At 39.0% G+C, this 13175-nt stretch overlaps 1 protein-coding gene across 1 annotated transcript in view; it reads right to left on the bottom strand.

Moving 5' to 3' along the window:
• The window catches only part of LOC124554877 (alpha-aminoadipic semialdehyde synthase, mitochondrial), a 292387-nt gene that overhangs the window by 195372 nt on the left and 83840 nt on the right, over window positions 1-13175 (bottom strand). The window contains exon 6 of the mRNA XM_047128548.1: window positions 12547-12772. Within this exon, the coding sequence (XP_046984504.1) occupies window positions 12547-12772 (226 nt within the window). The remainder of the gene's footprint in view (window positions 1-12546; window positions 12773-13175) is intronic.

The raw sequence follows: 13175 nt of genomic DNA, 5'->3' as shown, positions 1-13175 counted from the left end.
ATATCCGCTTGATCTGAGGTTTCCCGACTGATTATACAACGATCCCAAAATTACGAGGCATTTTATTTGTGCAGATTAGCAGACTGCCGCAAAGCACGAGCCTGCAGAGAAGAAGAATCATCGCCTGATTTCATTCTAACAAGTAAAATTTCAGAATCATTTTGAGTGACTGAGCTATGACTGTATTTCCTATCATGAATGATTGATTGCTCGAACGAATTGAGAGCTACAGAATTACGTAGATAGGAGGAAAAATTACAGTGGCGCCAGTGTGACAGGACTCTCTTGGATTGTTATATAATATATGTATTTTTTTGTTTCATGAAAACCAACGAGAACGAGAGGTAACTAATCTGAAGAGAGATTCGGTGCTCATAGTAAAAGATTGCTGATACCAAGAAACGATTTCAACTATTGGACAACACCGAGACTACAGAACAAGGCCAGAGAAATCTAATTTTTTTTTCATCCTGTAGTTAAAATAGTTTGAAATCAATTTAGAAAGAACTTTTTTCCAGATAGTAGTTAGATTGTAGAACTGTATATTGTGTGATTTTCGTATCTGGACATTGAACTTTATACCATCTGTGAAGTAATTTGAAAGTTAAGTGTGTCTACGACAGTAAATTTGAAACTGTATTTAGTGATTTGAACCTGATATTGACAGTTATTTAATGGTATTGACTAGAGCGGCATTTAAGATGTCATTGAATCAGCAACGAGACGTGCAACAGCCTTCAGCTGTTTGCACAGAAGCAGAGGCCACGGATAGTAATTCTGAGACTGTTGTGGCTAGCGGTAGCAATATAAATAATCCCGCTGGTTCAGAAAACATTCATACAACAGCTGATCAGACTGTTGTTGACACATTAGTTGTTATTATGCAACAGTTGTCTCTATTAGCCGAAGGCCAAGCGGAGGTGAAACGAGACTTATCCGTTATACAAAATGAATTCAAAAATCAACTAGCCGAAAATCAAACAGAATTACAAAATCAGTTAAGAGCAACCTTTACCGAATTAGATCAGAGATTAAATACCCAGACACAGGAAATAAAGGAACAGGCAGAAAGGACCGAACAGAATCTTATTGCTCGAATTGAGCAGGTCCGCCAACAATGCCAAGAAAACAATAGTAAATTAAAAGCGGAACTAACCGAATATGTATCCGTCAAAATTGACACGATACAAAAACAAGTAGAACTGTTTCCTCAAGTAATACAAGCTCAAGAGGACATACAGTGTTCCGTAGCTATGATACCAGAAATAACAGAATCCCAAGACAATCTAAAGAAGCAATTTGACGAAGTGAAGGAAAAACAGGAGACAGTGGAACATAGAATGAATGTACTTGCGGGAAAGTTTTCAGAAATGACATTAGAGCGGCAAAATTCTCCTTCGGAAACGATAGAAGAAACTGTGAAAGTAGCTTTACAGTCAATTTCAGAGAGTTCCGAGGATAATTTTTTTAACAAAGGGTTAAAGGAAGTTCGAGAACAACTTGGCGAAGAATTCTCGCGTTGGAAAGAAAATATTGAAAGATCACTAAATCTCTCGCAGCAGGATTTAGAAACAGCGAGAAGTAGGAAACAAAACTCTCAATCTGCGCGTGACATTCCGTCCACGTCAAGATCCGATGTAGATAGAACTGGAACATCACAAGTTAGATTGGATATAACGGAGAGCCACAGGGAAAAGTACGAACAGGATGATTTTTGGAATCGTAGTAGTGTTGAGGAGAAGATGATTAAACAGAGACAATTTCAAATCTTTAACCCTGACAAAAAGAATGTTCATCCTGTAGTCTTTATTCGAAGTTTCAATGGTCTATTTCCACGATCTTGGACAGAATGGCAAAAGATTAGTTTTGTATCTGGATATATACAAGGAACAGGAGCATTGTGGGCATCCGAACAAACATCTTCTTGTAAATGTTACAAAGAATTTGAGCAGGCTTTTCTAGCAAAATATTGGTCTGCTGGAATACAAGAAAGACTTAGGCAGGAAGTATTATATCCTGAGCCTTTCTCATTTTCTAGAGGATCTCTAAAGAGATATTTTGAGAAATACATTAATAAATCTTTGTATTGGGATGTACCGATTCCTTTGCCGGATATACTTAGACTACTCAAGTCCAGACTACCCACCAGTATAAGGAATCAGCTGTTATATACAAATGATAAGGATATAGACTCATTTATGACTACGCTTGATCGTATTGATATAATTGAGGAGGACAATAAAAGGGCAAGAGAAATGCCATATCAAAGAAGAGCAATAGAAGCGAATCCGAGCTGCAACTCGAGTGGGAATGGCAGTAATGGTAGCAGTAACAATAATCATAACCAACTACACTCTCCGAGGAGACTTAGAAATGGACAAAATGCAAACAATAATTATTACCATAATGAAAACTTTAGTAATGGTGCAGCGAGGGGCTATTTCAGGAACAGTAGGAATTTTAATCGATATGATCCAATGTATGGCAACACAGGACAGTTCTACCAACACCAGCAGAACAACAACAATAATTACACAAATCAAGCAAGACAATGTAGACCGAATGCACCACAACAACCAATAATCACTGAAGTAGCTGAAGAGATAAATACCAATCGGACCAATAATCAGTCAAACTAAACATGACCGCATCGTGCCCCGGAGGAGCGGTCAGGGGATCTGTTAGGGGCGAAACAGTAAAATTACAAATGTTAAGATATAATGATGGTGAGCTGTTGACTGAAGAGTTAACAAAGGATTTAATAACGTGTCATAATGACAGATCGAGTGTTCCGGTATCGGAAGTATGTGTTGAAATAGAGGAAGTTCCAACGAATGTGATATTGGACACCGCCGCTTCCGCCAATGTCATCTCAGGCGCTCTTTTTCGGAGAATTATTAGGAAGAAGAAGGTACCAATTTTGCCAGTACAGAACTGCAAAATCATCGGAGCTGTTGGAGCACGCTCTCCCAATGTCAAAATACAAACACAATTAGAGATGAAAATGGGAAATGTAGCAATAAAATGCACGTTCCTTGTAGTGGAGAAGTTATTAGTGGACTGTATTCTTGGTATTGGGAGTATGCAGGAGTACGATTGTCAGATAGATTTTTTGGAAGGAATAGTTAAATTTAGATTAAATGGAGAAGAGATAGCACTGGATTTAAATAGAAAGGAAACGGTGCATGAGAAATATTGTCGCGGTGCCATAATTCAATTAATTGACACTACAAACGGTCGTTGGAAGGAGCTTTCAAAGGATTTGATACAACAGGAGGACTTTAACCAAACAACAATGATAAAAGCTAGTGAATCAAATCAGCTTACCGGAGAACAAAGGCAGCAGCTTCATTATTTGTTAGAGGCATATGAAGAGATTTTTGATGAGAAACCAGGAATTATTAAAGGGTATATTTGTCACCTACAAGTGAAGCCACATCAGACTTACTGTTACACGCACTACCCGATCCCCTGGCGTTTAAAACAATCTGTTCAAAGGGAGATAAATAGAATGTTAGAATGGAACTTGATTGAGCCATCAACTAGTCCATATTGTTCTCCGCTCTTAGTCGTCCCAAAACCTGGAGGTAACGTTAGATTAGTTCTGGATGCGAGAGAGATTAATAAAATAATAGTACCTGTAAGAACTCATCCGGAAAATATAGATGAATTAATTCAAAATTTCCAGGATGTTTCGTACTTAACTAGTGTTGATTTGAGAAGTTCGTACTGGCAGGTCCAAATGGATGAAGAATCTAGGAAATATACCGCATTTATCTATGCTGGGAGAAGTTACCAATTTAGAGTTGTCCCATTCGGACTTAATATTAGTGCCGGGATATTTATTTCAGCGTTGGATTATGTTCTTGGACCAGAATTGCGTAGTCGCATAACTGTGTTTGTTGACGACTTATTAATAGCCACGAAAACATGGGAAGAGCATTTGCATATTTTGGAAAGGATTTTTGCTGTTTTCAAGAAAACCGGAATTACAGTAAACTTACAAAAGTCTCAATTTGCTTTACCACAAATCAAGTTCTTAGGACATATGATAGATGCGAAAGGTATCCTGCCTACTGAGAAGAAGATAAGTGCAATTCGCAATTTTCCATCACCACGGAATAAAAGACAGCTGAAGGGATTTATAGGTATGGCATCGTTCTTCCGTCGTTTCATAAAGACTCAAGCCATGAATTCTGAGGCATTAAACCGGCTTCTACGGAAGGATGTGCCATGGCAATGGACTGAAGAATGTGAACTAGCTTTTCGAGACATTAAAGACCAACTCGTTAACGCATCCTTATTATATCACCCTGATATGAATTGTGAGTTCTGTCTGTCCACGGATTCATCGGATGTTGGATTAGGTGCTTGTCTCTTCCAAATAAGGAAAATAAAAGGGGTACCAACATTCTGTCCGATAGCATTTGCTAGTCGAGTGTTATCGCCCTGTGAAAGAGCTTATACGACCACAGAACTTGAAGCACTTGCGGTTATCTGGGCATTCAAGAAGTTTAACTATTATTTATATGGTTCGAAAACGATTGTGTATTGTGACCATCAATCACTAACCTTTTTGCAAACATGTAAATTATTACATCCTAGATTGTCACGTTGGACAATGACACTACAACAGTACCAATTTAAAATTATTCATGTTTCTGGCAAAGAAAATATTATTGCGGATGCGCTGTCAAGATCCCCAGAAGGTTTAACGCCGGAAATGGAATCAGTAAATACTTCGGATTTTCCAGTATTACTGTTGCAGGACAATATCTACAAGACTTATTATGTACATCTTTGTAGAGATATGGGAAATTTACAACGAAAAGACCGTCGATGGAAGAAGATAATTCAGCTAAAGGAACAACAAAATTCAAGGGCTAATTTAGATCATTATAAATTAGTAAATGGAGTATTATTCTTCAGACGTGGGAAGGACAACAATCCACGGTGGTGTGTATGTATCCCGAAGGAATATGAGGAAAAATTAATTTGGTTTACCCACTTATCATGGGGACATTTTGGTGTAATTAAATGTGCCAATAAAATAGGAGCATACTGTTATTTTCCGAATATTCGGAGAAAAGTGCACCAAACAATACAAAACTGTTTACTCTGTCAAAAGGCAAAACCGGATAATAGAGGTAGTAAGCATGTTCTGCATTCAATTATTCCACGAGAGCCAAGGGCGTTAATTTCGTGTGATATCTGCGGCCCTCTCCCACGATCAAGAGGAGGAGTAAAATTCATTGTTGGATTCTTTGACGTCTTTACAAAATATGTAAAACTATATCCATTAAAGTGTGCTACTGCCAGAGCTGTTGTAGTGAGATTGGTGCGTGACTATCTTCCGCATGTAGGTTTACCGAAATCCATAATTACAGATAATGCCAGAATTTTTACTGGATTTAAATGGAAGCAAACACTAACACAACTTGGTATTCAACAAATTTTGACATCATGTTACCATCCACAAGGTAGTCCAATAGAACGAGTTTTTCGAGAATTAAACCGATTTATGCGTACATACTGTCACAGTAAACAAACATCATGGGCTGATTATTTGTCAGAATTTGAACAAATATTTAATAATCTGACACATACCTCAACTAACTTTACTCCAACAGAGCTTATGTTTAGTCAGACTGAAAAGAACTTCTGGATAAACCATCTGCCAAAGTATGAAGACCAGAATTTAAAATGGGAGGAAAAGATTCGACTCGCACTTGTCAATTTAACTAAAAAGGCAATACAACGGAAATTGACATATGATAAACGGATTCACCGGATTCAGACGTTTCATCTTGGAGAAAAGGTTTTATTGAGGCGACACATCCATTCCTCGACACTGATGAAGAACATAAAGAAATGGAATCTTATTTATACTGGACCATATGTTGTTGTAAATATACCAAATCCTGGATCATACTTGTTGGCATATCCCAAATCGAAAAGAATAAAGGGATTATTCCCGCATAATGATAAACGGATTCACCGGATTCTGACGTTTCATCTTGGAGAAAAGGTTTTATTGAGGCGACACATCCATTCCCCGAAACTGATGAAGAACATAAAGAAATGGAATCTTATTTATACCGGACCATATGTTATTGTAAATATACCAAATCCTGGATCATACTTGTTGGCATATCCCGAATCGAAAAGGATAAAGGGATTATTCCCGCATAATGATATTAAGAAATTTAGTGAAGGATCGTAGATCTGTGATACCAAATATGGAGAAGAATTTAGTGTGGAACTTGACTATGAGTCGAATGTGTATATAAATATCAAGAAGTTTATGTTGTCTAGAGGTCAAGAGACAGTGAGACTACTCCTGTGCTAGGTTAAGAGACAGTGAGATTACTCTTGTGATAGGTTAAGAGACAGTGAGATTACTCCTGTGATAGGTTAAGAGACAGTGAGATTACTCCTGTGATAGTTTAGCACAAAATTTTTAAGATAGGTAGAAGAATTTGTTAATTACTAGTGTTTGTAAGTGTGGACTATGAGTAGAAGCCACAGTGATATACAATGAAAGTGCATCTACATTTCCTTAAGACACGGCACTTATGTGAGAATTGCGTGTGAAACTTGAACAGTGTGGGATATGTAGGTAAATACGCTGTGAGTATGATGTGCGCTGTTCGAGATAGAAAACAAACTCTCTGGTTGCGCGAGAGAAAATTAGTATAACTTTTAGATTTTTCATTATGCCTTCTTTACCAGGAGAATTAATTTAAGAATTTTAATGAACATATTAAGAATAGCAGTTTGTGTGTTTCATATTATGGACATAATTGTTGAAATATGTTTCCATAAATGTTCATGAGAGGATGAAGAAGATTCTGCGAGTGGATGATTTGTTAAATGAACGTACGTCATCATTAATGATATTTATTTTCAAGTGGATCTATAAATCAATTAATTATAAGAACAATGAAATTCCTTTTGTGGAGTCAGTGTCATATGCCTATGTTTAAAATTTTTCATCAGGTGTAAACTTAAATTTTATCCTTAATTTCGTAATTGAAAGCAAACCTCGGACAGATTCAATGCTCTACTTCCACCTGCACTATAACAAAACGAAGATTAGATTAAAAATTTTTTTTGAGAGGAATACATTCGATATGAGCTACAACAAAATTTAAATGCCCACAGTCTATTTGGCAATGTTTTGGACAATCAGCAATTGTAATGCAAAACAACTTTGGTATTGAGGACTACAAAAAAAATTCGCGATTGTCAGGACTGATGGATGTTCCAGTCTAGTACAGATGGCAGAATATAAGAATCCACTCCGATTTTGAGTTCACCGATGAAATATGGACTTCGTTGCCTTAATCCACTCTCTTCCAGGGATTTATGCAGTCAGAACCTTTTCTTATTTCACTTTAAACCTGTTTCATGTTCACGTCCCTGACCATCTGTTCCTGATATCATCTTCCTGTTTCTACGGCACGTTACCAGCTTCTGTCCTATAACATAAGCCATCGCCTGTCCTCCGTGCCGCGTCCACCAAACGCTGTACGTCGCCTACCCGGTGTCCGTACCCAGTGTTCCTGTTCCATCGACTTCACAACGAGATCGCCGGCTACATCGTCGAAAGAAGAATTTTGAAAATATTTTTTTGAGCAATATTGTAAAATTTTTTTTTGGCTATGAGGCACTTTTCCTTCGATCTAATCTATAGAGCTTCTACATATTTCAAAATTACTGGATTTAGACTTTCCTATCTTCTTTAATACCTGAGCTGGGGTCTATTCTTCCGGGTTTTCCAGGGTTTCCCTGTGAAGGCCAGTTCCCAAATGGGTAGACCTTTTTCGTAATTACACCAATCTACATCTTCCCTGGTTATGTACTCGGGATGCGGGTATACCCCGGTACATGTAAAAGCTACAGCTTAGGTATTCCCGTAACTTATTGTCTTAACATGTTACCCATACTCTCTACAGTAAAATTCTACTAATTCAAAATATTCCTCTTTTGAATAAACAACCCAACAAATTTTTTCTGTTAGCTCGCAAAGTGTATTATCATTAACTTTGCTCGCTGCGAGGGGCAATTGTAATATCTCTTTATATTCGATGAATTATTCTGATACAATTCTACCCTTGAATGACGTTTACAAATTTTCTATCTTCATACTCGCAGAATCCATGCGAAAAGTAGTTCATACAATAGCTATGCCATGAGCGCATAAGTATTCTTTGTAGTACTCTCTCTGGTAGTTGTTAGAAAAAAAAAAAAAAAAAAAAAAAGGGAACGGGAGCTTCCGACAGTGTCTTCGTGCCGATTAGCCTGTGCTTGGTTTGGAAGAACTGTAATCTGATTATTGAGATTTATTACAGAAGATAACTGATATGAACTGTACGATTAAATGGAAATATATATAGATGGCTCCTTCAAGTAAATGGTGTGTATTTTAAATTTGAGAATTAATGATATTTATCGATATATTGCGTAGTTGTTAATCAGAAGGGACTTCCGAAAGACTGGATACGAACCTGCACTTAATAATCCAAGAGCTCCATTGCTTCTTCGGAAGGTTAAACTTCATCAAAGCCAAATATCCGCTTGATCTGAGGTTTCCCGACTGATTATACAACGATCCCAAAATTACGAGGCATTTTATTTGTGCAGATTAGCAGACTGCCGCAAAGCACGAGCCTGCAGAGAAGAAGAATCATCGCCTGATTTCATTCTAACAAGTAAAATTTCAGAATCATTTTGAGTGACTGAGCTATGACTGTATTTCCTATCATGAATGATTGATTGCTCGAACGAATTGAGAGCTACAGAATTACGTAGATAGGAGGAAAAATTACATGTTGTAAGTACTACCTATCTGTTGTTTGTCAGTCAGTGTTGTTTACAGACGATTCAACGTTTGGAAGAGATGAAATAACAAATCTCCACAAACAATCCTAGTGCTACAGTTCAAGCTAGACATCTGCAACAGTTTAAGATTAAAGCGTGGGCTGGATTTTTAGGTGACTGTCTGGCTAGTTTTATAGATTTTCCACGGTTCTAGGCGCTTCAGTCTGGAACCGCGTGACCGCTACGGTCGCAGGTTCGAACCCTGCCTCGGGCATGGATGTGTGTGATGTCCTTAGGTTAGTTAGGTTTAATTAGTTCTAAGTTCTAGGCGACTGATGACCTCAGCAGTTAAGTCGCATAGTGCTCAGAGCCATTTGAACCATTTTATAGATTTTCCCAAATGGATAGGTAGAGGAGGAACATTTCCATGGCCTGCACGTTCTCCCGACTTCAGACCTTCGGATTTTTATCTTTGGGGGCACCTTAAACAGTTGATTTATCCATCAGACAACCCGGATGCAGGAATTCTTCATCGACGTGTCATGGAAGCCCGAGAAAGCATTCGACGGCATCGGGGGGTATTTGAAAGTGTGCAGTAATGCATGATTCGACAGGTGCATGTACTGTCAATTTGTTGCTTGTCTCTACGGTTTGTTCGCAGTCGAGGCAATGTCTGGAAAAGATGAACATAAATTTGTGTTAAACATAAATTTTCATTAAAGTGCCATTAATAAACCAAAGCTTTTTGGGCATATGTCTATGTAAACTTATTTGTTGTCCTCAAAGTTTGTATAAGAGGCAGTAACCGAACACTCACCACAACGGGACCGTGGAATGGTTCCATTCAAAAGCAATCACCAGACACGTTAAGACGTTTATCCCACTGGGGGAGGAGAAGTTCAATTCTGCTGATGGATCCAGAAGCACACAGACTCTTGCACTTCCTCGTCCGATTGAAAACGACGCCGACGCATGTCTTTTTTCAGGACGCCAAAGATGTGAAAATCACGCGGTGAAGGATTCGGGCTGAACGGAGGACGTTACAATGTTTCCCAACCAAATCACCGAAGTGTGGCCTTCGTCCGAATGGCAGTATGGGGGCGGGCGTAATCGTGCAACAGAATGATTCTGTCAAACAACATTCCTGTGCGTTTTGACTTTATGGCGTGTCGCAGTTAATGCAAAGTGTCTTTATAGCGCTTTGCACTGATTGTGGTTCCATTCTCGAGGGACTCGACGAGCAGAGGGCCCCTTCAGTCGAAGGAGGAGCTAATCATGACCTTACTTCTGTGAACAGCTTTGGATTTCTTTGGAGGCAGATATGTGAGATGTTTCTACTGTTAGCTTTGGCGCTGGCCCTCGGGCTGCAGGAATACTCTCGGACAGAATCATCCCGTTGCACGATAACGCCCGCCCCCACACTGCCTATCTGAGAAACACTGCAACATCCTCCGTACAGCCCGGATCTTTCACCGTGTGATTTTCACATCTTTGGCAACCTGAGGAAAGACATGCGTGGACTTCTGTTTCAGTTGGACGACGAAGTGCAAGAATGGGTACGGTTGTGGAACTATCAGCGGTCGACCATGTTCTACGAAACAGCAATTGCTCATCTCGTCTCCCAGTGAGATCAATGTCTTAATGCATGTGGCTATTACTTTTGAATGGAACCATTCTATGGTCCCATTGTGGTGTGTATTCGGTTTTCATTTTATTTATTTATTTACACGTCTAATTCCGTAGGTCCAAATAGAGGAGCAAATCTCCAAGGTCATAGAACGTGTCAGTACATGAAATTACAACATAAAAGTAATAATAGATAAAATATTATGTTCATGGACCCAAAAAAAGTCAAGCCATAAGTTTAAGTAAACGCAGTCAACAATATAACATAGGAATCAGCTTCAGTTTTCAAGGAACTCCACGAAAGAATAGAAGGAGTGACCCATGAGGAAACTGTTCAGTTTCGGTTTTAAAGCGCGAGGATTACTGTTAAGAGTTTTGAATTCTTGGGATAGCTTATTAAAAATGGATGCAGCAGTATACTGTACATCTTTCTGCACATGAGTTAAGGTAGTGCGATCCAAATGCAGATTGGATTTTTGTCTAGAATTAACTGAGTGGAAGCTGCTGATTCTTGGGAATAAGCTGATGTTGTTAACAAGAAACGACAGTAAAGAATATATATATATTGAGAGGCCAATGTCCGAATGCTCAGACTAGTGAACAGGGGTCGACAAGAGCTTCGCGTACCTACACCATTTATTTCCCGAACTGCCCGTTGCTGAGCCAAAAATATCCTTTGAGAATGGGAACAGTTATCCCAAAATACAATACCATATGACAGAAAGTGAATCGGACGATCTCTTACTTTAGGTACCGTCCGAATAGTAAAAATGGTAGCAAGATCCTGAACTTGGGCTTTACACGACAGTTTACTATCTATCTGAGGAGCTAGAAATCTGAACTGTTCAGTTTCACTAATAATATGCCCAATCTGTGAAACTAAAACATCAGGTTTTGTTGAATTTTGTGTTAGAAACTGTAAAAACTAAGTCTTACTGTGATTTAGCGTTAGTTTATTTTTTACAATCCATGAGCGTATGCCATGAACTGCACTATTTGAAACCGAGCCAGTGTTGCACGCAACATCGTTTACTACCAAGCTAGTGTCATCAGCAAACAGAAATATTTTAGAATTACCTGTAATACTAGAGGCCATATCATTTACATAAATAAGGAACAGGAGCGGCCCCTACACCGATACCTGAAGAACCCCTCATTTGACCGTGCCCCACTCGGACCCCACATCACAGCCATTCTCAACACTGTGAATAATGACCTTTTGATGTCTGTTGTTAAAGTATGAGATGTACCAGTTGTGAGCTACTCCCTGTATTCCTTAACAGCCCAACTTCTGGAGCAATATTTTGTGATCAACACAATCAAACGCCGTATTTAAATCAAAAAACATGCCTAGCGTTCGAAACCTCTTGTTTAATCTATGCAGTACCTCCCAGAGACATGAGAATATAGTATTTTCAGTTGTTAATCCATTTCTAAGCCGAACTGTACATTTGATAGCAAATTATGTGATATAAAATCATCAATTTTCCGTACGTGCATAGCCTTTTCAATAACTTTAGCAAACACTGATGGCATAGAAACAGGTCTAAAATTGTCTACATTATCCTTTCTCCCTTTCTATGAAGCGGCTTTTTTACTGACTACTTTTATCGTTCAGGAAACTGACCATTCTTAAAGGAAAAGTTACAAATATAGCTAAGTACAGGGCTAATATGTGCAGCACAGTACTTTAATATTCTGCTTGGCACTCCATCGTATCCATGAGAGTCCTTAATCTTCAGTAATTTAATTATTGACTCAATCTACTCCTTCTCAGTATCACAGAGGAGTATTTCAGGCATCGATCTCAGAAAGACATTTTTCAATAGTGTTATATGATTCCCTGCAGAATCTAAGTTTTTATTTAATTCATCAGCAATGTTCAGGAAATGATTATTAAATACTGTACAAATCTCTGACTTATCAGTAACAGAAATATTTCATTTGACTGCCCCGTACATTTTTCAGTCGTCCAACGAAAGCTCGTTGTCAGAGACTGCTTCAGTTCCACGTTTCTTGAAGTATGTAATAAAAACTGCTGAAAATATACCAAAGTGTGATTGGACGTGTTAGTAGTCCGTCGCAGGCAGTGCTTACCTCCGTGTCGCGCGACCTTGGGCAGCATCTCCGGGGGCACGTACTCGTGCGGCAGCTCCTGGAACACCTCCTGCCCGCCCTGCGACACGTTGCCGCTGCCCGTGAACACGAACGTTAGCGGCCCGATCGACTGCGGCATCAGCCCCAGCGCGATCTCGTAGCCCGCGTCGCGGATCGCCTGGCGCGCCATCGAAGAATTGCGGTAGTTGTGCGCTGGGCCCACATGCTGTCGACACAGCGTTAACCACTCACGTCTGTTGTACTTTTGTCTCTAACTGAATGTGTATTAGGGCGTTCGCAACTCTTTAGCGTATATGAATGAGTTACCTGAATTTTATTATGCTGCGAGCAGTTTGGAAACTGATGTGTATGCAGGTTTCGGGCAAAAAATCAGGTAAAAATCCAAAACTCATTCCTTTTTATTATTTAACAACTCTTTAATAATCGAAGCATTTTACAGGATATTTGAGGAGCTCATGGACAGTGTTCCGGGAACGGCAGGTCACACACAGATCATTTTTTAAATATGCATTCATTTTAATATCTTTGTGTTAGGGTTCACAGTCAAAATAAATTTTTTGAATGACGTCATCTTTCCGCCGTTGACTGTAATGTTTTGTTATTCACAA

The sequence above is a fragment of the Schistocerca americana genome, chromosome X (assembly GCF_021461395.2).
Source record: "Schistocerca americana isolate TAMUIC-IGC-003095 chromosome X, iqSchAmer2.1, whole genome shotgun sequence".
Taxonomy (NCBI): domain Eukaryota; kingdom Metazoa; phylum Arthropoda; class Insecta; order Orthoptera; family Acrididae; genus Schistocerca; species Schistocerca americana.
Note: the sequence above shows the minus strand (reverse complement) of the source record. Positions and strands in the feature narration are given on the sequence as shown.